Source organism: Poecile atricapillus, chromosome 11 (genome assembly GCF_030490865.1).
Source record: "Poecile atricapillus isolate bPoeAtr1 chromosome 11, bPoeAtr1.hap1, whole genome shotgun sequence".
Classification (NCBI taxonomy): Eukaryota; Metazoa; Chordata; class Aves; order Passeriformes; family Paridae; genus Poecile; species Poecile atricapillus.
The window spans coordinates 15,312,780-15,334,994 of record NC_081259.1 but is presented as its reverse complement, the minus strand read 5'-3'; the positions used below and the strand labels follow the sequence as shown (position 1 = coordinate 15,334,994).

At 38.8% G+C, this 22,215-nt stretch overlaps 1 protein-coding gene across 1 annotated transcript in view; it reads left to right on the top strand.

Annotated features, from left to right (window-relative positions):
- The window catches only part of TRPM1 (transient receptor potential cation channel subfamily M member 1), an 83,113-nt gene that overhangs the window by 38,840 nt on the left and 22,058 nt on the right, over nucleotides 1–22,215 (top strand). Inside the window, exons 3-15 of the mRNA XM_058847246.1 lie at nucleotides 7,254–7,333; nucleotides 8,028–8,223; nucleotides 8,497–8,710; nucleotides 9,414–9,538; nucleotides 10,230–10,401; nucleotides 12,823–12,997; nucleotides 14,471–14,594; nucleotides 16,395–16,467; nucleotides 17,317–17,417; nucleotides 18,779–18,952; nucleotides 19,597–19,731; nucleotides 20,008–20,058; nucleotides 21,532–21,672. Of these exons, the coding sequence (XP_058703229.1) occupies nucleotides 7,254–7,333; nucleotides 8,028–8,223; nucleotides 8,497–8,710; nucleotides 9,414–9,538; nucleotides 10,230–10,401; nucleotides 12,823–12,997; nucleotides 14,471–14,594; nucleotides 16,395–16,467; nucleotides 17,317–17,417; nucleotides 18,779–18,952; nucleotides 19,597–19,731; nucleotides 20,008–20,058; nucleotides 21,532–21,672 (1,761 nt within the window). The remainder of the gene's footprint in view (nucleotides 1–7,253; nucleotides 7,334–8,027; nucleotides 8,224–8,496; nucleotides 8,711–9,413; nucleotides 9,539–10,229; nucleotides 10,402–12,822; nucleotides 12,998–14,470; nucleotides 14,595–16,394; nucleotides 16,468–17,316; nucleotides 17,418–18,778; nucleotides 18,953–19,596; nucleotides 19,732–20,007; nucleotides 20,059–21,531; nucleotides 21,673–22,215) is intronic.

The following is a 22,215-nucleotide window of genomic DNA, read 5'->3' as shown; positions in this document are numbered from 1 at the left end:
CCTCAGTGTTGATGAATTGCACAGAGGAAGATTTGCTGTTGAGGGTGTTGAACTCCAGGAGTTTTCATTATAATAGCAGTTTTATATTTTAGGTTAGAATGGCCTGTACTAAAGGCTCATAATTTAGAATAATTTAAGATAAATAGCCCACATACAAATAATCTGGAAACACCCTGGCTTCCTTTAAAACCATTATCTAGCAGAGTCTTTACATTAGCCAAGGCAGGTTATAGTTATAGAGCAAAAAACATTCCTGAGTCTTGTCAGCACTAGATACCGGGGTCATCTTAAATCTTCAGGTAAGAATTATCAACAAAATTATGTTACAGAAGAAACTAGTAATTACCAGGCTACTTTGGCTAATATAATGTTAGAGGCTGCTTACTGTCTCTCTCTCCTCATCCATTCTGCTCTATCAGACCTCTTGAGAACGGTCACTTGCAGGTAAATAGGACTCTGATATAGAGGTAAAGTCGCTCACCACTTCCCATCTTAGTGTCTTGGTTTGTGTGTAAGATCTGAGAGTAAAGCTGGCCTCTGGCATGTTGACAGGTTGAAGGTTCTTTGGGGAGAAAAGTGCAGAGGCTCAGTACAGGTCGGTGTTTGTGTTCCCCATCTCCCAGGCATCCAGACAGAAGGGCTAAAGGCAAGAGGAGGATTTAGCAGGGTGTTAACAGAACTGGAATAAGTAACAAATGGAGATTAATATTATTGTTAACATGTCTTCTCTGAAATTTGGTACAGTAATGGAAAGGACAAAATGTTGTAGGAATGCCTTTGCTTCCTTAAAATGTGGTAGATGTGGTGTGTAAGGTTGTCAGTGAATTTCTTCCTGTATTCCACACAGACAAATTGCGTGTTGCAGAACTACACAGGGTATGCTCTTCCCAGGAGTGCACTGAGCCAGGCTGTGCTGCAGTACACTCCAAATGGTTCTTTAAGTTGCTTTCTTATAGTTTCATTATGTATAATGTATAGTTACATTAGTGCTGGGCTGTGCCCAGGCAGCTGTGCCTGTCTCTCTGTAGGAGCTCATCCAACACACTTTGCTCCTGTGCCTCCATGGACTTTGTGCTGGAGTTGGGGATCTCCACCATTTCAGGGTGGCATTGAGGCTGTAGCTGTTTTTCACATTGCAAAGCCCCTGGGAAGTGCTGTGTATCTCTCTGGGATGCAGCAGGTTCATCTTAGCCTTGAAAAAAGAGCTTGTTACTTCTTACTTGCATACTTTGCAAACTGTGTCCCTCAGTTAATGAACGTGGAGAGAAAATGGAGTAATTTTCTTGTTTCAGCAGATGTTTGCTGTGCCTCTCCAAGAACACAGAGTTTAATGAAGCCATGAAAGCTCCTTACAGCTCTCTATGCAGTTTAGCACCATTTTCTGGTTTGCACACCAGCAGCAGGAGGGATTTCTGGCCTCAGTTTGAAATAACAACATCACTTGCCTTGCTAACAGACACTGCCATCCTGCTGGTGTGAGTTAGTCTTTACCACAGAACAAGTGGCTCCCTCACAAAGTTGCTACAAGAGCATGGGTTAAAACTGAACAATATGAAAAACACAGTGGGCTGACTGATCTGTTTCAAGATCATATATAAGATTTGATAGAACTCTCTATCACTAAGAGTAAGAATTGTCTTGAGCAAATAGGATTTTATTTGAAAGAATCTTAAAACTGTTAGAAATCCCTTCTTGATGCTCTTTTTATTAGCGAAAAATATAAGAGATCCTCTTTCTGTTGGGTGTTGTTTGGTACTTCATATTCTACTAATTACTAAAGCTATCGGTTCTACAGATAGATTTCTGCTAGAACTCAAGCTAACAAGAATTTTGGAAATTTAGTAGCTTCATAGGCTTTTGCTGTGTTCTGTAGTTGGGGACATTCATTGTTCGTGGCTCTGGCTGCTTTGTGGTGTAACGCAAATTTAAAACAACATTATGGTTTTATGCCCTATACTTATTTAGCAATGAAGAATTTTTCTGTAAAATCTTACCAGTTTGTGAGTGGCTACAGAATTGGCTATTAATATCCATCACATAGTTTGGAGGATTTTTCTCCAAGCAAGACCCTGTTATTAGGAGGAAAGTAATTTCTAGGTAGAACTAATCAGCTGAAAGATTAATTAGTTGGGCACTTGGAAAAACTGTTCCTTCAAAGTGAAGAAGAATGATGGATAGTGTAATTGGAAATTGTTCTCATGTCAGGATTTAAGTTCTAGAGAACAGAGATTCTGCTAATATAATGATTTCTTTTTCCTCCCAACTGTTTGTTCTTATTTGCTTTCTTTTAAGTAAGAGTGCACATGTCTTGATATGAATGTCATTTCACATTCAGATTACTTCTTTCTCTCACTATCTCAGCAAAACAAACATCCCTGGGCTCAAATCTAGCATAAATATCCCAGTTTAATTCTGTAGGGCATTCTAATTTTATAGTTGGGCAATACAGTTGAGATCTGCTTTCCCTGGTAATTCCACCTTTTCTGCAGGATTACCTGAAAAGTTGCTCAGATGGTTTTAACAGGGCTGAAGGTTTCCATAAATGACAACAATCAATCCACATCTTAACAAGATGTTGGTCAAAGTAATTTGTATTAGTCCACAGACGTAAGCTCTGCTGCCCAGCCAGGTGCATTTCTGTATTATTCTGTGCACAATTCTGTGCTTGATTTAACCTGAACAGTTCTGTCAAACCCTGTATTATTCATGACATACATTTGTTTGGTCCCCTGCTTACTCCCTCAGTCCGTTTGTACGCCAGGCACTGTCAGCTCTGTCCAATCCCTGTCCATGCTCCATGCACCAGGCCCTGCTGTTCACATGCCTGCTTGCCTGCTGAGCGGCTGTGCCAGGCAAAGCCTCTCTGGAGTGCAGCAGCTGTGGGATATGTGCTCCTTCCTTGCGCCCCAGGTGCCTCCGAGCTGTGTGACAGCAGCTGCTCCGCAGTTCCAAGGTGAGGCCGGAGCCCTGTCCCATCCTGTCCCCAAGACAAGCAAGCCAAGCCATCGAGCAAGGACACGAGTCCCTGTTCCAAGAAGCAGCACCCTGGGGGTCATTGGAGTTCACTGCTGCTTTTAGATCTGCTTAAGTGTGGGCTTTAGATGTGCTCCAGTGACATGACTGACTCTCATCCCTGCCCCCCTTTCACTCCCCACATTCTTTCACTTCCTTTGCTGGTCATTGAGTTCATCACAATCACTAAATATTGTGCCATCCTGCAGGGGTATATCTTTACTGGAATTCACAGCTTCTGGTGACACAATGTCATGTAAGAGTTGGTAGCATGACATTTCTCTCTGTCTGGGTTCCTACCCTGGAGGTTCACCAAGGATGTATTTATTGGTCCATAGCCCTTCTGTTGCTTTTGAATAAAGCTGCAGTGAAACAGGGCTGCAGACTTTGTTTTGGTACAGCCTGAAATTCAGGCCCAATACTTTTTCACTGAATGCTTGTTTATATAAGAAGTGAAATACATTAAATTTCATGTTAATTTAGTAGAAAACTGAATTTTTCTATGTGTGAGAGTGAGAGAAAATTCTCTTCAGTTGCTGCAGCCATAGACACGGTTTTTTCTCAGCAAATAGTGTAATTCATTTGCAATAGTCAAAGGATAATTGGTCTTTGTAGAACTAGTTCTTGTGTTAATTAGTTCCTGTATTGAAAAGGTGACTAGTGGTTTAGGGTCTTGATTTTGTTACTCTGTGATTTACAAACCAGTTACCTGATTTCCTTTCGTTTCTGCAGGATACCTTTTTATGTTTAAAGACAACTAGCAAAACCATATAGTGGAATAATATAAATCCAGTATTAATATAAATCCAGTATTAATTAATGCTGTTTCTCAGCAACATATTGGTTTCTAGGCTGAAGTACAAGAATTAGCAGTGGTTTGGTTTAATCATAGTTTAGGAGACCTGTTGCCAGTTTACATAATGGAGAACAAATAGACCGCTGAACACCTGAAATAAGTTTTTTTTTCAAAACTAGGTTCTAATTAATACATTCAGGTTTTGCAATAACGAGCAAGTTTGAACTTCACTAATGTCAACAAGTTGGGATTTGCTTTTTTTTGTTTTCTTCAGAGGTGTATGGAAAACCCCCACTGGCTATTGGTCTGAAAACTGTAGCTGATCTATCATAGTCCTTTAACAATTCATCCATTCCGAGGCTGTTAAAAAGTGCTTATTTTTTATCAAACTCACAAGAGACAGTATGTCTACTTACATTTTTCCTTGAAAGCCCAAGAGCTTTTCAATCCAGAGAGAGAAATGTACAGAATCTGTATAAAGTAAGTAGAGAAAGTGCCCATTTTCTGACAGTAAATGTTCTGCTCAAGTATTTGCACTGGATTATAATGAAGCTTTGGTTAAGCAGATTAAACAGACAAAAGCAGTGAAACTTCAAAGGCTAACCAAATGTGCTGAGGTTTTTATTTCCCCAGTCTGTAATGCCTGCTTTTGCCTTCCTCTCATTAGCACAGAAAAATAAGCCAGTAGAGCATAATGTGCAGTCCCTCTGTAGTCCTGTCTGTAGTCGCCTGCAGCGACTGATTCCTAACGGGGTTCTAGGGGTGAGTATGGAAGGTTTTTTCCAATGTAGCAGTAGATAATACATCTCCTATGAGAGGGCTTTTAAGAGCAACTACACAGCTGAGAGTTCAGCTGTTTGTAGAGCTCCTTTTAGATACCAAGATGCAAAAGCTTCTTTCCAAACACAGATGTTAAGTCTGTGACTTAATCCAATGGTTAATTAACTATTTTTACATGCTCAAACAGCAAAAGAAATTCTGTGCTTTGGTTCGCTATAAGGAACAAGGTAAAGCAGTATTCACTGGCATGGTGTAACAATCCAAACTGATTTGATATTTCTAGGTTGCATTTTCCAGTATTCTCTACAGAACAGTTAAGTGTGCAGCATCTGTTAGAGTTTTTATTTTGAAGAATGTTTCCTGCACTGTGGGATTGATTTGGGCTTTTGTGTTGCTTAGTCAAGGAGTTATCAGGGACTACACAGAAGATGGAAGTTTTTATTGGGGGGAAAAGTGAATATGTTTAGAATATATAAAATAATAAAACCAAATTAATTTAAAAATTAAATATATACAATTTTAGAAGTACAGGAATTATGTAAGCGCTGTAACAGGTTCATGTTAAGCTCATTTTATAATGTTATAGTTCATTAACTAATATGGTGAATATGAGAAGTAACAACATAGGATATAATCGTTAAACAGCAGTGAATTTGTACACTTTGTACATTTCTGTGGTTTTGGATTAATTTTGAAAAATTACTGTAATTGAAATCAGATGGAGTGGTTTTGGGTCTCTGAATATTTTGAACTGCCTGAATATCTGTGAAGTAGCAAAATCTCATTCTGAGCAGGTAAATGGCATTTCTTTGATTTAATCATCCACCTCCACATACCACAGAGCCTCATGGATCTCACTGTCAGGGATGTTTTTTCTGGATTTTTCTAGAACTGGACTCTGATGCTGCATAACAAAAGCATTTTCTAATCTCCACTTCAAATAATACTATTGAGAAAATTTGTCATGTTGTAAAAGCCTTGCTAGAAGGTGTATGAAAAGAACCTTTTCAATAATTTTGGAAGAAAGTCTCTTTAGTTTCACTTAAAGAAAGACTCTGTGGAGACAAGACAGAAAAGCTGACCAGGTCACATGGGCTTTTGATATTAAATTTAATACTCTTTTCCTTCTTATTTTTGCTACATGACCAAGCGCTTTATGCTAAATGCCTGAGATATATGCCTTGTCATTCAGAAAGCAAGTAAATTGTAAGCTACAGGAAGTTTTGTCTATGAATTCTTGGTTCTTCCTCACTGTTGTGCTGTGAGGTCCCAAACAGCTCCTTCTGAAACGTCACAAGATGGTTCTGCCTTGGTAAATCAGCAAGATGAGAGTGAAGAACTGCAGGATCTCCCAGGCCACTGACTGCCCAGACTGCCTCAGAGGCACCTGAGAGAAGTGAATAAGTGAATGTTCATGTACCTGAGCAATTGTGGGCACCTTTTTAAAGAAGTAGAAGCTTGGTTTGGCAACTTCCTTGCAGTTACTTGAGATTAGGGAATTTGAAGTAGTCCCCTATCATTTTAGACATAGGGGAGTAAATGAGGAAGCCAGGTGGGAAGTAACAAGTCAGCAAAGAAGGGAGCTTCAGAGACAGCTCTTGCCTTGCATGAGAAAGAAAGATGAGCTATGAAGCCCTCTGTTCATCACACTGTAGCCTATGCAGCACTCAGGGAGCTTGCCTGGTCTCGAAGCTGCTGACAGGCATCTGCAGCTGACTTTCTTAAGTCAAAATCAGCAAGATTTTTCCTTCTTTCTTTAGGAAAAGTCCCTTTCCTTTTTTTTTTTAAGTCAGCCTGAAAGTTCTTATGTCATTTTTAGCTTCTGTGTCTGCAAAAATTACACTTCCACAGCAGAAACTAAAGCAACATTTGCTTGCAACTTAAAAAAATAGTTTCATAATTCAAACTCAGAAGAGACAACTTTTATCAGCAAAGCAAAGGTATCAGTGTCATCAAATTGTGAGTGTTTTTTTAACATTTTTTATTTCTATAAAATTAAAAGGCTCCTTTGAATTCACTTTTTAAAACTGGTTTACAAGCAGAATAATAGGCCAACACACTTAGAAGGTCATTTTCTTCCTCCTGTTTCACAGATACCCAGAGTTTGTGTTTTTACTGTCACATGGTCTTTCAATTTAAAAATGCCTCCTTCTGAGACACATCTCATTCAGACTAAGATGCCTTAGGAAAGACTGGAACTTGATTTACAATTGGAAAAAATTATTTGAGAAGATAGTTAATTATGAAGGGAAAGTTACTGAGGAGTGCTCTCTGCATATAAAGAATGATACTAAAGCGTTTTTTGGAGTAAATACTATTATCTATTTATTTCACAGTTTATGCTGATTTTCTGTCCTACATTGAGTCTATTTACTGTTTACTGCAGTAGGAAGGAGCAGGTGCATTTTTTGGTAGGCCTTGAAACTTCAAGGCACTCATCTTTCTACATAAGGGCTCTTACCCACGTCAAGGTTTGAATTTTATCCAAGTCATAGAAATTCACATCGCCTCATGAGTAGTGGTGTTCATCACTTCATGTATCTGGTGTTTACAATGATGTAATGAGTTTAGTAGCTGAAAATAGAAGGTGAATGTTACTGTATCTGCCACACAGAAATGTATCTGTACTTCTTTTTTTATTTATTTTTTTTTTCTCTCTTTTAAGGGTCAGAAGGCTTGGATAGAGAAGACCTTTTCTAAAAGAGAATGCATCTATATAATTGCCAACAGCAAAGATGGTACCAGGTAACACTTGAAAATTTTGTTTCAACAGAAAAGCTTAATAACAGAAACTCAACTTGATTTGGGTTTGGACGTGCGAAACCGGTTTAGTCACTGCCCTTAAAGGGAGATGACAGGGGAACAAAAGCACAAGTCATGCTTGCACTCCACTCTGCACAGAGCCATGGGACATCACACAGAGATGAGAAGGCTGGGAGCAGGAGAGGCAGTGAGCTGTTAGTTCCTAGCTTTGCAAACCATAATAGATGCATACTGAATTCTGAAAGCACGGGTGTAGTAATGTGGTGCTATCCTTCACAGTTCGTATTATATTACCAAAGGGATTTGATTTCTTAGTCTAAATGTTAATATTAGTCCATGGGCTAGCTGCATAATGTGGTCCAGCTTGTGTGGATAACAGAAGAGTCAATGTCACATGTGAGCTGTCACCTATAAGTAAGAAACAGAGGGTCAGTGCTCCTGTTCTGGGTTCTTCCTCCTTGCCTGGCCTTTTACCTAGAACAGCTCTCCAGTGCATAACACAAATGAAGTGAATTTTTTTATCTTTGCATGTCTGGCATATGTGTGTATGTGAGAGGTGTTTCTATGATAAATGTACAGCAAGGCTTGGGCAGTTGAAAATCTAATGTCTGCTGTATTTTTTTTTTTTTATTTTGAAGATACTATAATCAAAGTCACTTCAAATTTTAACCTCTAGGTGCTGCTGTGGCCAGCTCATTAACCAACATATTCCACCTCCTCCAAGTATAACAGCTAATAAAAATGAAGAAGAAACAAAGCAAGTGGAAGCTCAGCCAGAGAAATGGTCTGTCAGTAAACACACCCAAGCATACCCAACTGATGCCTATGGAAACCTGGAATTCCAGGGAGGAGGACATTCAAATAAGGCCATGGTAAGGGGCATAGGGTACTCTAAGGTATTTGTTCATCTGGTGTTGAACAGACTCTTGAGTTTTCTTAGCAGTAAAAGTAACAGCAGCTCAACTTCTGCAAAAATTCTCTTTGTTTTTCCTCTCTTCTGAAGAAATACAAACTTAGATTTGTTTCTTTGTTTGAAAATTGTAAAACTCTCTCTTCAGGATTCTGAAGGGCAAAAAGTAACCATTCTTTGCTCAGAAAATTTACAGAACAGGTTGTGTGATAACATTACACATTGCTCTTTGCAGTACATCCGTGTGTCATATGACACTAAGCCAGATTCCCTGCTGCATCTCATGGTGAAAGACTGGCAGCTGGAACTGCCCAAACTCTTAATCTCTGTCCATGGAGGCCTCCAGAACTTTGAAATGCAACCAAAATTAAAGCAAGTGTTTGGAAAAGGTCTGATAAAGGCTGCCATGACCACAGGAGCTTGGATTTTCACTGGTGGTGTTAGTACAGGTAAGCATTTGCCATCACTTTTAGTTTACTTAAGAATTCAGTGATGTCCATTCACTAATCTTCCCCACAGGCAGAAGATTTAAGCCTACATGAACAAGTCATTATCCACTAAACCAAAAAAGGAGCATTGTAATCATTTGTGTTAATCTCCTACCCAGCCCAGACCATTTTCCTGGGTCAGTATTGATTTGCATTACTTAGTGTTTCCCCTGAAAACAAATTTCAGCCTTGGTTTCAGTAGCAAGGAATCTAACATTAGTTCTAATACACTTCTTTTAGTGCTTGGTTATCCTTGTAGTTAAGAAGTTTTCTACTCCAAATTTGCCAAGTTTTACCTTTAGAGTGTTTTTTTTGTACAAAGATCTTTTTATTACTAAAAGTGTATTTCCTGATGTCATGGTTTGTGTCCAATGAATAACATACATCGAGATGGACAAGGGTACAGGTTATGCTGTGGAAGTTAGAAACAGGATAAGTCTTCCACAGACTTCACTGAATTCAGCACAATGAGATAATGGGAATTACACACAACCATCACAAAATAAAACCATGGTTGTCTGCATTGCATGTTCTACTATAAAGAACCAGTACCAGTTTAGTAGTGAAAGCAACCCAGTACCTCTGTGAGAGGCAAGAAGAAAATTCTTTTGTTTAGTGATCAATCTAAAATGCCAAAAATGAATTAAATTAATTGTATCTATAGGTGTCATTCGTCATGTGGGAGATGCCTTGAAAGACCATTCTTCCAAATCCAGAGGACGAATATGTGCCATAGGAATTGCACCATGGGGCATTGTAGAAAACAAAGAAGATCTAATAGGAAAAGATGTAAGTGTTTTAGGAAACAGCTGTGTGAAAAATACATTGTTAATATTTCTGAAATGGACTTTTTACCCATTCTAAAGCATGCCTAGGAGGTGAAATTGAACCATTTATTGAAAAAAACGTGTTGTTTAAGTATATTTCTCATATTGTCATATATGACCTCAAAGTAAATATGGAATTAGTGAGGTTTCCATTGCTTTCATTAGTAAAGACCTCTTTGCGGTGACAGTTTTATGTCCTAAGTTCAGTGTGGCACACTGAGCCTTCTCTAAGGCTCAGTCACATAAGGGCCTTTAAGTGTGCAAGGCTGGTGTTTATTATAGGTGGGTACTGTGGAGTGGCATATGAATTATTAGGAACTCCAAATGAGAATGTATTTTCTAATGCACTAAGAGGATTATGTAACAGCACAGTGTGTGAACAAGGAGAGCACAGTAATGAGCTTAGGGGAACATGAAGGGGAGTGCACAATCTAACTGTTATCCTCCAAAGAAAACAGCGCTGCCAGGAGTACAGATTTGGAGTGTAAAAGCAAACTCCATTTCTGATTCTCCTCTAGTTTTGGTTATACAGCTTTCCTTGGTTTGTTTCCTCTCAGAAAAGACCCTGAGTGTGCCTCTGTTGGGTGGTGTGGGGCATTTTCCCATTTGATTCTTAGTTCTAATCTAGGTGCCTCTCTCCTCTTGACACACAGGTAACACGAGTTTACCAAACAATGTCAAACCCTCTAAGTAAGCTTTCTGTGCTCAACAGTTCCCACACCCACTTCATTCTGGCAGACAACGGCACATTAGGTAAATATGGAGCTGAAGTAAAGCTACGGCGTCAGTTGGAAAAACACATTTCCCTCCAGAAAATTAACACACGTAAGTACGAGTGGGGCAAACTGTAACTATAATGTCTTGAAGGGGAGGAAGGAGGGCTTGAAGTACTTGAAAGTTTGGAAATTAAAGGCTTCTTCCAGCTCTTTCCAGTGGAAATGTGATCAGGACTGTGTGACTGGACTAGAGCACGTGCTGTCTGATAAGTGGTGAAAGAGCCCACATCGAACCAGGCAGAAAAACCATGGAGTAAGGATTGCAAAGGGATGAAAAGAAATTGACAAATAATAGTGAGGAGAAGCTTCAAATCAGTGAGAATCTAAGGAAAAGGAAATGCAAAGAATTTGTGCACTTCTAGGCTAGAATTCATAAGCATCAGTAAACACACAGAATGGGGGGATTTTTTACAGTTTCTGTTTACAGCAATCCTGTGCAGCTTAGTGATTTCTGATTCTGAATGTTTACATGAGCATTTTATTTTCTTTTATGTATGGATTTGTTTCATCTGAAATATGACACTCAAAATTCTTTGATCTTCCTGATAAACTTAGCAGTCATTTTGATTTTTAATGACAATTAAGACAATTTCACCTTAATGCTTTCATATTTAGAGTTTTGTGGAGTTTTAAAATTTCTTCCAGTTAATATGGCCTCACTAAAATAATTTTCTAGAGCTTTTCTTGTTGTTATTTTTTAAAAAATATTTTAAAAGACATATTTTCATTAGCATGTAAAAAAATTATTTTTAAAAGGTGAAATAAAATATATAAACTGTTTAAAAATAACCCCACAACCCTAATTAAAAATGGTCAAACAAATGTTAATAGTCTTCAAATTCACACATCAGTTAAGAACTACTGAAGGATCAACATCAGTTCTACCAGTTGCTTTTCTTATCTCTTACTGGTGCCCCTGTAAACTGTGTAGACCTGTAAGAATAAGAGAGAAGAAGCATCCAGAATGGCAATTACACTGAACTCCACAGTAGTTTCTTATAGGGTCTAAGTGCTCTTATGGGTAGAGCTAAAAATCAAGTAGAGTGCCAGGTAAAGCCAAAAGGTGGAATTAGAGATCAGCCTTGAGGTATCCTAATGTTCTGGGAAGTCTCAAAGTAGTGCCCTGTGCCTGTGGTGAAACAGCTCAGGGAAATGCTGCCCCTTGCCTTTGAGCATGGAGGCAGTGCCAGCTACTGCTGCCTGCAGATGGAAACAGCTCAGCCTGCTTTTGTCATCTTTGTCTTCTGCAGAAGTGCTGCCAGAGCTGGAAGGTTGTAAAAGGGAGCATTGGCTTGGAAGATCAGGAATTCAGGGCCCAGAGACAAGATGTTCTCTATCATTCCTTTTAATACCACTGGGGCTTGGGGATGTCAACTCTGACGTAGGTAGTGTTTGATGATTTTTGTCACGAGAAGGGCAAAGTTGGAATACGTACAGAAACCTGTTCTGTGAAGGGCTGCAGTACACCTGCTAGTTACAACATACAGGGAGTTGTTTTGTTTCTTCTTCATCACTCCAAGCACAGGCACCTCTTCAGGAAATCTCAGGAGGAATCACTAAAGATTTCATGGACACACAGGCCGACCCATGCTCTGCGACTCCTCCTTATCAGAGCTGGGGTGTACTGACAGGAGGATGTCAGGAAGTTTCTGCTGTTACTGTGCATGGTGTTCCTGTTCTTCAGAGAGGAATCAAGGTTGAAAATATGAAGTCTTTCACGCATTCTCAGCCAAACAAAAAAAGTGCATCTTTATAAAGTGCTGGTCATTTCACAGATTAAGAACTGAATTCAAATGTTTATGATAGTGGAATTAGTCAGCATTCAGGTAATGTTTTGTCCTTCATTTCCCCAAGTTTCTTGTGACCAAGGCTACTGAGACCATGTGACCTGTGGGCTTCCCTTTGTCATCCTATGCCTGGAGATCACAGTGAGGCAGGGACAGCAAAGGGATGCTCAGCTGTCGTCTCTTCCATCGGCAAACCATTTCAGCCTCATGATAAAAACACTAATTTCATTTTTTTATCTTAGGAATAAGCATAGGTATGTCACCCTACTGAAGACTTCCCATAGGTAACCAATGAAGAGGTAAAGCATCAAAGGCTGGGAGCCATCCAAGTAACAGTGAAGCTGATGAAGCAATAGGACAGTCATGTTAGCTGCTTTTTTCTGTACCTGATGTCTGTCGAGAGAGCAGCAAGCATCCGCCAGCTCTGAGTGGATAAATTATAAGTATGGAGCTGATGCAAAAGCAAGGGCAAAGAGGCATCTTACTTTTTTCCTTTTGGGCTTGAGGAACAGCATATGGACATTTTTTCTCACATTGGCCATGAAATGGCAATCATTTTTCCTAAAGGCTCTGATTGAAGCGGTGCTCTAATGCAGAAATCACATCCATTTATCTCAATTTCTTAAACTAGGTTTCAATGACACTTCTTTTTTTTCTTGTTTCTGTTCTTCTGGTTTTTGCAGGACTGGGGCAAGGTGTTCCTGTAGTTGGGCTCATAGTGGAAGGAGGTCCCAATGTGATCTCCATTGTCTTGGAGTGTCTGCGGGAAGACCCCCCTCTCCCAGTTGTGATCTGTGATGGCAGTGGGCGAGCATCCGACATTCTGTCATTTGCACACAAGTATTCTGAAGAGGGAGGGTAAGGTTTCAAGATCTTCACCAAACCTATGTAGGACTATATGCCTTGCTTTCATAGAGCTTCATTTTAAAAAAAACCCTCGGGGACAAAACACTGCAAACAGAGGCATTCTGCTGTCAGTCAGCTTATGTTGCACGTTTGGTCTTAGCCCTGAAGTTAAATAGTAGGAGTTGTTACCACTTTGAATGCATGTTCTGGTCCTTTGAAATGTGCTTGCTCTCAGTACAGCACACTGTTGTACAAGCTCCATCAGGGCTTGCTGCACTATACGTGGTGCTGGGTTGGGCATGGGAGAAGCAAGGACAAGTTCCCAGGAGTAACTCTTTCCTTCAGGCCAGGGCTGAGGTTAATTAGTGCATGGATTTGCAAAATTTGTACTGCCTGATTCTGCTGTGTTGTGTGAATGAACTTCCTTGTCCAAAAGTGCCAGACCAGCTGTGAAAATTTTGGGCTTCCTTCATTATCTACTTTCTGCCTTCCAGGCAAACACCTCATAATTAATTAGGGTATGGCATAGCTGTCTAGTACTGAAGATAGAACGTATTTCCTTGACTGAAGTTGAAGGTTAGCTTGGATTAAGTATTAAGCAGACAAGTAGTGCTGCTAGCAGTGTGGATGTTACTTGCTGTATTAGGAGAGTGGCTCTTATGCTGGATTTTGCTGGTGTTTAGACATAGCACATACTTAATTGCACCAAAAGTATTTATGATGCAACTGTCTTTTCTGTCTAACAAGCTTCCTTAGTTTAAATCAAACTTGGCTTGATTTTTTTTTCCTTATTCATTCTTCCTGTCAGTTCATGGGTAATTGAAAGAGCTTATCAGAATAAGTCTCTCTGAGATGTGCTCGCTGCATGGCTTTCCCTCCCAGTGCATATGATACAGTGTCCAATTTTCGTATCCAATAATTATGATAAATGTGGTTGTCTAGTAAGGCAGATCTATAATAAGAATTTTTTGTCAGTCCAATCATTTTCTCACTGTGAACTTTGAATTTTACTGCATCTCTCAGGCACCTGCTGGTAATGTTTGCCATTACCTGAAAATACATGTGTTGTATTGGGAAATGGATGAAGATGGAAGGGCTGTTTCACATTGCTTTGGGAGATCAAATATTTCTGACCTTTCTAAATTATCTTTTGGATTGTTCATTTGTTTCTTATTTGGGTATTACAAGGTTTCAGATGATTAGCAAGTTCAGTCCTCTGTTTAAGACCATAACCAAGGTGACATATCAGAAATGTGAAGTATTTTGGGGTTTTTAGCTATATGCAAAGGGACTTGGAACATTTAGAAGCAAAGGTAGGGGTCCTGTAAGCCTAATGATAAAATCCTGAAGACTGAACTTGTTAACAGAAGTATATCTATGATATATGACAGGAATACCTGGATGTTATAGTTTCTTAAACAGCAGACCTTCTGAATATATATTCATTCTGGTAATGTCTTCTTTTATGTCTCATTTTTCATTTAGGATAATAAATGAATCCCTTAGGGATCAGCTTCTAGTTACCATCCAGAAAACCTTTAACTACAACAGGAATCAAGCTCATCAGCTGTTTGTCATTCTTATGGAGTGCATGAAAAAAAAAGAACTTGTAAGTATCCTAAAAGTAGTTCATGAAGGTGATTTCTGTGACCAAACTTCATGGAGTACTTTCAAGTGCCATTTTCCCAGTGTTAAAGTTTAAACTTTTTTTCCCTCATATAGCTGCATTAAATGTACACATTCATTCACAAGCATAGGCCAACCAGGGATTATATCTTCTGGAAAGCCTCAAAAACAAATTTCAGATTCTTCTCCTGTGTAAATTGATAAGAATCTTTTTCTATAGACTTCAGCAAGTCAGAGCAAGACATCGAGAGAAATTCACTAAACCCAGGATCCAATGCCAAAAGTGGAGGAAAGATAATTGAAGAAAGGGTTCCTAGCAGCAAAAAGCATTCAGAGTACATCAACACAGCTTTTTGTTTTCTGACACATTCACTCTTTAACAGCCTTTCATTCCAGGAAAAGGGACTTGGCAGGCCTGTCAAAAGAAGCTGAAACATTGTGCTCCTGAAGATCCCACCCTTTCTTGCTCCTGGTTTGCTGCAGGTCTGCTCTACGTGCTGTACCACTCACTCAGGTTCCTGCCCTGCCTATCTCCTGCATCCCAGCTGCAGAGAAAAGTGTGCTCAGGAAAAGAAAATCTTTGCCATTCACATCTGTGGTCTGGAAGCAGTGTATTGAAACTGCATTCCCTGTGTCTTTGCAGGCAGAATGAATCCCTGAGTGTTTGCCTTTGAGTAATTGTTTCAGTGAATTTTTGTAAATATGATGCCAAGATGAGTTCCATACATACACCTTTGCTGGCTGTAAAATTGATAGTAAACATGACTCTGATGAGTCTCTCTGACTGACAGAGAATCAGCCTTCCTAAAAAATTGGTTGAGAGAAGAGGGCCCACAGCTGCCTTAGTCAGACTGTTTTGAATTTAAAATGTGCATCAGAGCAGGTCTGGTTTACTCAGCAAAATTCAGACAGTGGCTGTGCAGCCTAAGCAGACTTACGGTTATGGTTTTCTGTTGATAGTTTTCTCTGTTCTTGTTAATTAGTAATATTTTTTCTGTAGTTCTTCTTTTTCTATTGTCATGTATCTTTGCATTCCTGCAAAATATATTCTAACTGTTGAGAAAATTGCTATTCTCAGTAGTTAATATGAATAGCTGCTTTTGGAAAATGAAGAATTTGGTTTGTTTTTTTGTTTTTTTTTTTTGTCTGCATTTGGTATTAAGCTTGTTAACATAGAATATTTGGTTATTCTATTTCTGAATTATTAGCCTTCTAATATGTAGTTAAATGGCTAAGCTTTACATTAATTACTATTTTTAAGATTATTGAATTGCAATGGACTGAACTAAGCAAATGTGACTAGAAATAATTGCTTTTTTTACTTAGTTCTGCGTATTTGATTGTCATATGTAACACATCCTGCAGCTAAAAAGTATTTGAGTGTTATCATCAATAAAAGGGATGCTGTGATAATTATCTTGGGTAACTAACATTTCCTTTTCCATTCTACTGGGAAGTAATAGAACCATCAGAAAACAGTCAGTTTTGCATGGCAGTTTTGTCACTGCTTTTTAGAATTCATGGATTTGGTGAAGATTTTTCATCAAGTTTGTCATGGTCATCGATGCAGGGATATTTTAGGATAACTTCAGTGAAAGAATTTAATTAAAAACTTCTGTGAAAATTAAATTTCCAAGAAAAATTTAGTGGAACTGTACTTTTTGAAAAATCATAAATCGTAGGAAATAATAAAGCTGCACCATTCTGCTCTATTTTCTATCCACATATTTAGTGTCTTTCCTGTGTTGTAATTTCGTGTGTTTGGTTTTGTGCTGCCCTTTAGATCACCGTGTTCCGCATGGGCTCGGAAGGGCAGCATGACATTGAGATGTCCATCCTAACTGCTCTCCTCAAAGGTGGGTTTTCCAGGCATCAGGAAGGATGCACAACAGCATCCCAAGAGGACGTTCCTATGCACTGTCTGGCATTCACTCTTCGTGTTCAACTCTTTGATTTCTTCACTTGAATTCTAACAAGTACCTGAATGTGTTTGGTTCATGTTCAGATTAGCATGAAGCTTAAAATCTAGATTGAAAGTTTTGTGTAGCTTTCCTCCCTTGAAAGTGTGGGATGGGAGTGCTGCAACAACTGTACTGCTGATATTGCAGCTCATTTTACTGCAGTTCAAGCATACATTCATAAAGTTAGAAAAAAAAGTGAGAAGATGAAAGGCTGTCTGGGTTTTCCAGATCTCAGATTGTGCCATTTAAACCTTAGAGCAATAGGATTGGTTCCTTATTTATTTGTTATATTTGCTGAAACAACTGTTTTCTGTCTGTGGGTATACAGTAGTTGATACAGGCTCTATATGGGATCTCTGGAGTCCCCAAAGCTAATTAAGAGCTAATCCCCAAAGGAATTAAGAGGGGAAATTTTTACACTTTTATGTACAGTATCAGCCAGAGGAGCTGAGAGGGGTCTTTTAGGAGAGTTAAATATCTGTCTTTAGCATCAGAATAAAAGTCAATGTGGAAGCTTTTATTAAAAAAAGGGAGGTAATCTCATTAATCCTTTGGAAATTAGTATTACGGGGTTAAATGGAAGATGCTATAAATTGATTGGATGAATCCACTGCTTTGTGTCAGAGTTATTCTAATGGTAGTATGATATGGAGCCAGACTTGCTGTTTTCTAGTTATTGCAGGAGATTGTTCAGTCTTGTTTCATCATGTGTGAAATATGAAAAATCTGTGTGTTTCTCTTTAGGTACCAATGCATCTGCTCCAGATCAGCTCAGCCTGGCTTTGGCCTGGAATCGTGTAGACATTGCACGCAGCCAAATCTTTGTCTTTGGACACCACTGGCCAGTAAGGCAAATTTTCTTTGTCATTTTGTTTGTATGTAGTTTAAGTTAAGTTGTGTAATATTTATACCTTGGATTTTGGTGCTGCACTAGCAGCAATGGTGAAGCACTGCAGTTCACCTAGGTTAACTAAAGTCCTTTATTTAAACTATTTTCATGTCTCACTGTATTGATGCTTTTTGCTTTACTGTGTGGACCATCTGATAGTGAATTACTCCAAAGTGTCATGAGGAGAGCAGCCTGAAGGCTGTAAGATTGAAGGGGAAAGAATTTTGATGGTGTTTTTGCTTAGTTGAAACTTGAGTTGAAACTTAGTTGAAACTATGCAATAAAATGACACTCAAATGAATACCATTCATGTGCATGCTGTGCATAATGGAGAGACTTACTTCATTGGATGGAATGTCCCAATCTCCCTGTTATTGTGGTTAGATTCAGAGATTCCACTAAGAAGTGAAGACTGTTATTGTTTTGGCCTGGTCAATACTTCTGCACTGCAGGTTGTGGAAGCAGTACCAGCCAGTTGGGATTCACTGTCATTCTAGGTTCACAGAGATTGCTTTCAGACCAGCCTGTGCTGCCACTTGGCAATTGCAATTTAGTCCAGGCTTTTGAATGGATTTGTGGTAACTGGGCAGAGGAGAGTTTTTTTGGACTAATAAAAGCCCAGGAAAGAAGCCTTGTTAAAGGCTTGATCCTCTCGTTGTCAGTGCAGGGCACAGGTAGTTACAATGCAGTTTTCTTCTCTGTGGGGTTTATGTAATCTAAGCATTATCTGGAGCAAGTTAAGCCTCCAAATCACAGACAAGTAGTGTGGTGTATGTGTGCCTCTTCCCTGGGCAGATAGGTTGGAAGGGAGAAGGACTTTAGCTGAAGAATAAATGTATCTTGAGAAGTATAAATAGAAATACTCTCTGCAGAGCTGAAATGAACCAGTGAGTGGCTCTCTGTCCTCTCCTCTCTGCTCTGCAGTATGGATGCTATTTGGATGCAGCATTCTTATTAAGAATTCTTTCTGTCCAGCTCTTGTTGCTATTTATTTTGACAACTATTGCTTTCAGAGAGAGCAAAGGAACTGAAGTGTCCCAGTCTTCTCACACTAATTTTATTTTTTGAGAACAATCCTCCCCAGTCAATCTCCTTCACTGCTTTGACTTTCAATGTTACTAAGTTAGACATAACAGCTTTTTAAAAAGGGTAAAGCTGTGACTATGCAGAAAGACCCTTAAACTTAGAGAAATGATCATTTTTATTTGACTCAATGTGAGAAGTGGTGACTGGAGGGTGAGCTTGGTAGAAGTGTACTCAAATAGTTATTTGTAAGATCAATTAGATTCCTAATACTTTAATGCATTATAAATACAGCCTTTAGGAAGCCTTACAGCTCCTGATGGTACAGCTCCTGAGAAGGAAAAGAAATCTCCAGCACCTCAGACTAAAGCAGGCAGAGGGAAAGGAAAAGGGAAGAAAAAGGGAGGAAAAGCAAAAGAAGAACCAGAAGAAGAAACAGACCCAAGAAAACTTGAACTCCTGAACTGGGTGAGATGAAAGTGTTTGTATAAAAAACTGCTGAAGATTTTTTTTTCATTCTGAGGTACAAAGACAGAAGGAAGATACACACTCATTCTGTAGAATGCTCTTTTGCACATTCGCACTAGATCAGCTGTAGATTCTGCAGGATTGCTGTTTAGTGTTTGAGCCAAGCATCCGTCCCTCATCCCATGTGCACCACATGCAGCCATATCTCAACAGTACAAGTCAATACTGAGCTGCAGCATCTTCTTCTCTGCACTTGTCAGAAGGAAATAAGACCAGCAGCAAACATCTTCTTTCTGTGTTAGTTTAACTTGTTCCTATCATGCTGAGCAAGTAAATCCCCTTTTTCACATAATGTGTCAAGCATGGTATGCCTGGCTTAGTTAAAAATACTGAACAAAATGATTGAAAGCTACATGTTGAAAGACTGAAAGCTACAGTTGTATTGCTAGAGATTTAGGAAACTCTGCTATCTCTATTCACTTCATGTGGTTAAAATGTTATTTTCTAAATTCCTTTTTACTTACAGACTAATCAACATATGTGGGAACTCAATCCATAACCTAAGTAGTGAAAATGGCTATGGTTGCTACCCAGCCGACTAGTTTGTACTCATGTGGTGTCACATTCTCCACCCTGCAATTCAGGTGAACTCTCTGGAGCAGGCTATGCTGGATGCACTGGTCCTGGATCGAGTGGACTTTGTGAAACTGCTTATTGAGAATGGAGTGAACATGCAGCACTTCCTGACTATTCCTCGACTGGAGGAACTTTATAATACTGTGAGTGAGCAGAAATACTAAAAAGCCCTGTGATATTTTGCCACTGTATTGTATGTGACTTGATTGACCACAGAAAGGTTTATAAAATAGGGATGTTGCTCTTGATAGACAGGTGTTTGTCACTGTAGCCCAGTTCCATCTTTTCACACCTCTGGGATGAGATGGCACATGGTTGTTGTCTGAAGTTCTACTTAAGGTGCCAGATCACTGTCTTTGTGTTTGCAAAAAATCTGAAGAACTGAAGCTCTAATGGACCATGAATTATTTTTGTTTCAGAGGCTGGGTCCACCAAATACACTTCATTTGCTAGTCAGAGATGTGAAAAAGGTAAGCAGTGTTACATTTGTGTGATTGCATTAGCCATGTGAATCAACAGTAAAAGCAAGCATAGCATGGGGCCAAGCAGGCATTTGAAATTGGATGACAGCTGTTAAGAAAAGTTAAATGTCTCTCTGTGGCAAACAATGACGTCAGTCTAAATTGGATATGGTAGTGATAGTAATTTTAAAACTAAGGAGTTAATTAAATTAAGCTCCTATAGTGTAATATGGCATTTGAGATTTAGGTTGATACTGTTTCTTCTCTATAAGAGGCTCCCAATGCAGCATTAAAAGGGAGGAGTGGATGGAAAGGCCTGCTAGGTTAACTGGAATCCCCAGTCATGACTGCAGAATTTGTTGCCTTTTGTTTGTTTCCTTGTGTGTTTTCCAGTTACTTTTCCCCCACTAGTTCAACTTTTACCTGGGAGAAAGTCTCTTCTGTCCTGAATTTCTTATTCATTTGTTTCCATGATGTGAAAATTTGTTCATTATATGTCAATAGGCAGGGTCATTGTGAGATTTGATGTATTTTCTCTCATAGAGGTTTTGAAGCTTTTATTCAGTAAAATTCAGCTAATCGCCTGTATTCATTTCTGCAAGAAAAAAAACCCAGTTATTCCAGGGAGGTTCAAATGTGGGGATTATGCAGTAATGTGTTAATGTATAATTCATATTCATCTGCTTCACAGTTTAACACTTTTCTCATTCAGTGTTGTCACTATGAGTGTCACTAATGTTCCTCTGTGTTCTGTGTCTGTCTCTCCTCTATTCCATTGCATTTCCATGCTCCCTCCCTCAGCGGCAGTCCCGGGGATTCAGTTGGGTTAACCTGGAGGTGATGTGCTTCCTTAGGCTGTAGTTGTTCCATCATAGCAGCTGCTCAGTGGTGCTGTACAATCAGTCATTGCTGTAGGATGTAGCTTGGACAATGAAGCACTGGTTTTTTTTCCAGTGAAGTCAATACAATTATCCAGTTTTAGCTGTAACCGCTGAAATTAGAGTTTGCTTTGATTCTGGGCTGCACATTAGTTATGGTCTGCATTTAGTCTCAACTGTAGATAATATGATGAAATATAAGTTTCCATTAAAAAAGTATGTAAAGTATGATTATCAGGGATATTCACTATGAAATTGTCATGCTTTTATACTGGATTAATGGTAATCGGTACAGAGTTTCTTAAGTTCATTAATATAACTCTTGTAAACAACATAAACTTGTATGGACACTGATATATGAGTAAATCAAATGAAAATTTGTTCAGAAATATGAATTCTGCTAACAACAAAACCAAAAAAATCTATGACACAAAATTTTTCACTATGTGAATAAGTTAATTTCATACAAAAGACTGAACCCAGTGGCTGTAAATAATACCTATGTGCCAATTTAATTGTGACATATGTCTTGCCAGTAAATTTAATCTATGTCATGTTTTCTTATCCTAAGTCCTTATTAAGTTGTGGGGGTTTTTTTTTGTAGGGAAATCTTCCACCAGATTATCATATCAGCCTAATTGATATTGGTCTTGTCCTGGAATATCTCATGGGTGGAGCTTACCGCTGCAACTATACTCGGAAAAGTTTTCGGACACTTTATAATAATTTATTTGGACCAAAGAGGGTAAGAATGAGTTCATTCAGGATGCAGCCATTGTGCTGATGGCAAAAAATCTTTTCTATCAAATTCTTCATGTTAACTTCATATTAAATTCTAAAGAAATGCAAGGTAGAGGTTGAAACTCCAAGAGTGAAGTTACATAAGAAAGTTTTAAGACATCTGTGTTTAAGGATGTGAGGACATGAGACATGGTGAATACACTGACCTGGAGGTGAATTTCCTCCTATTCCAGTAGTTTGCAATCCAGATATTCCTAACTGTGGTGTGCTTAGAAGCATTTTTTTTTTTTTTCTTGAGCTTTTGTGACCATGCGGTCATTTTAATTCTCAAAGGATTATTTATCAAAAGATTCATTTAACTCTTGTCTGAACTAAAATATTTCCTTTGAGTGCAGGATATATCCTAACCCATTGCATTCCTGCTAATACAATTTAAATTAAGAATAACTAATTGCAGCATTATTGGTACAATTATTTAGGACAGTAAGTTTCATAATAAATGCTGTACATTTGCAAATGAAAATGGGTTTGCTTAGTATTGTTTGGT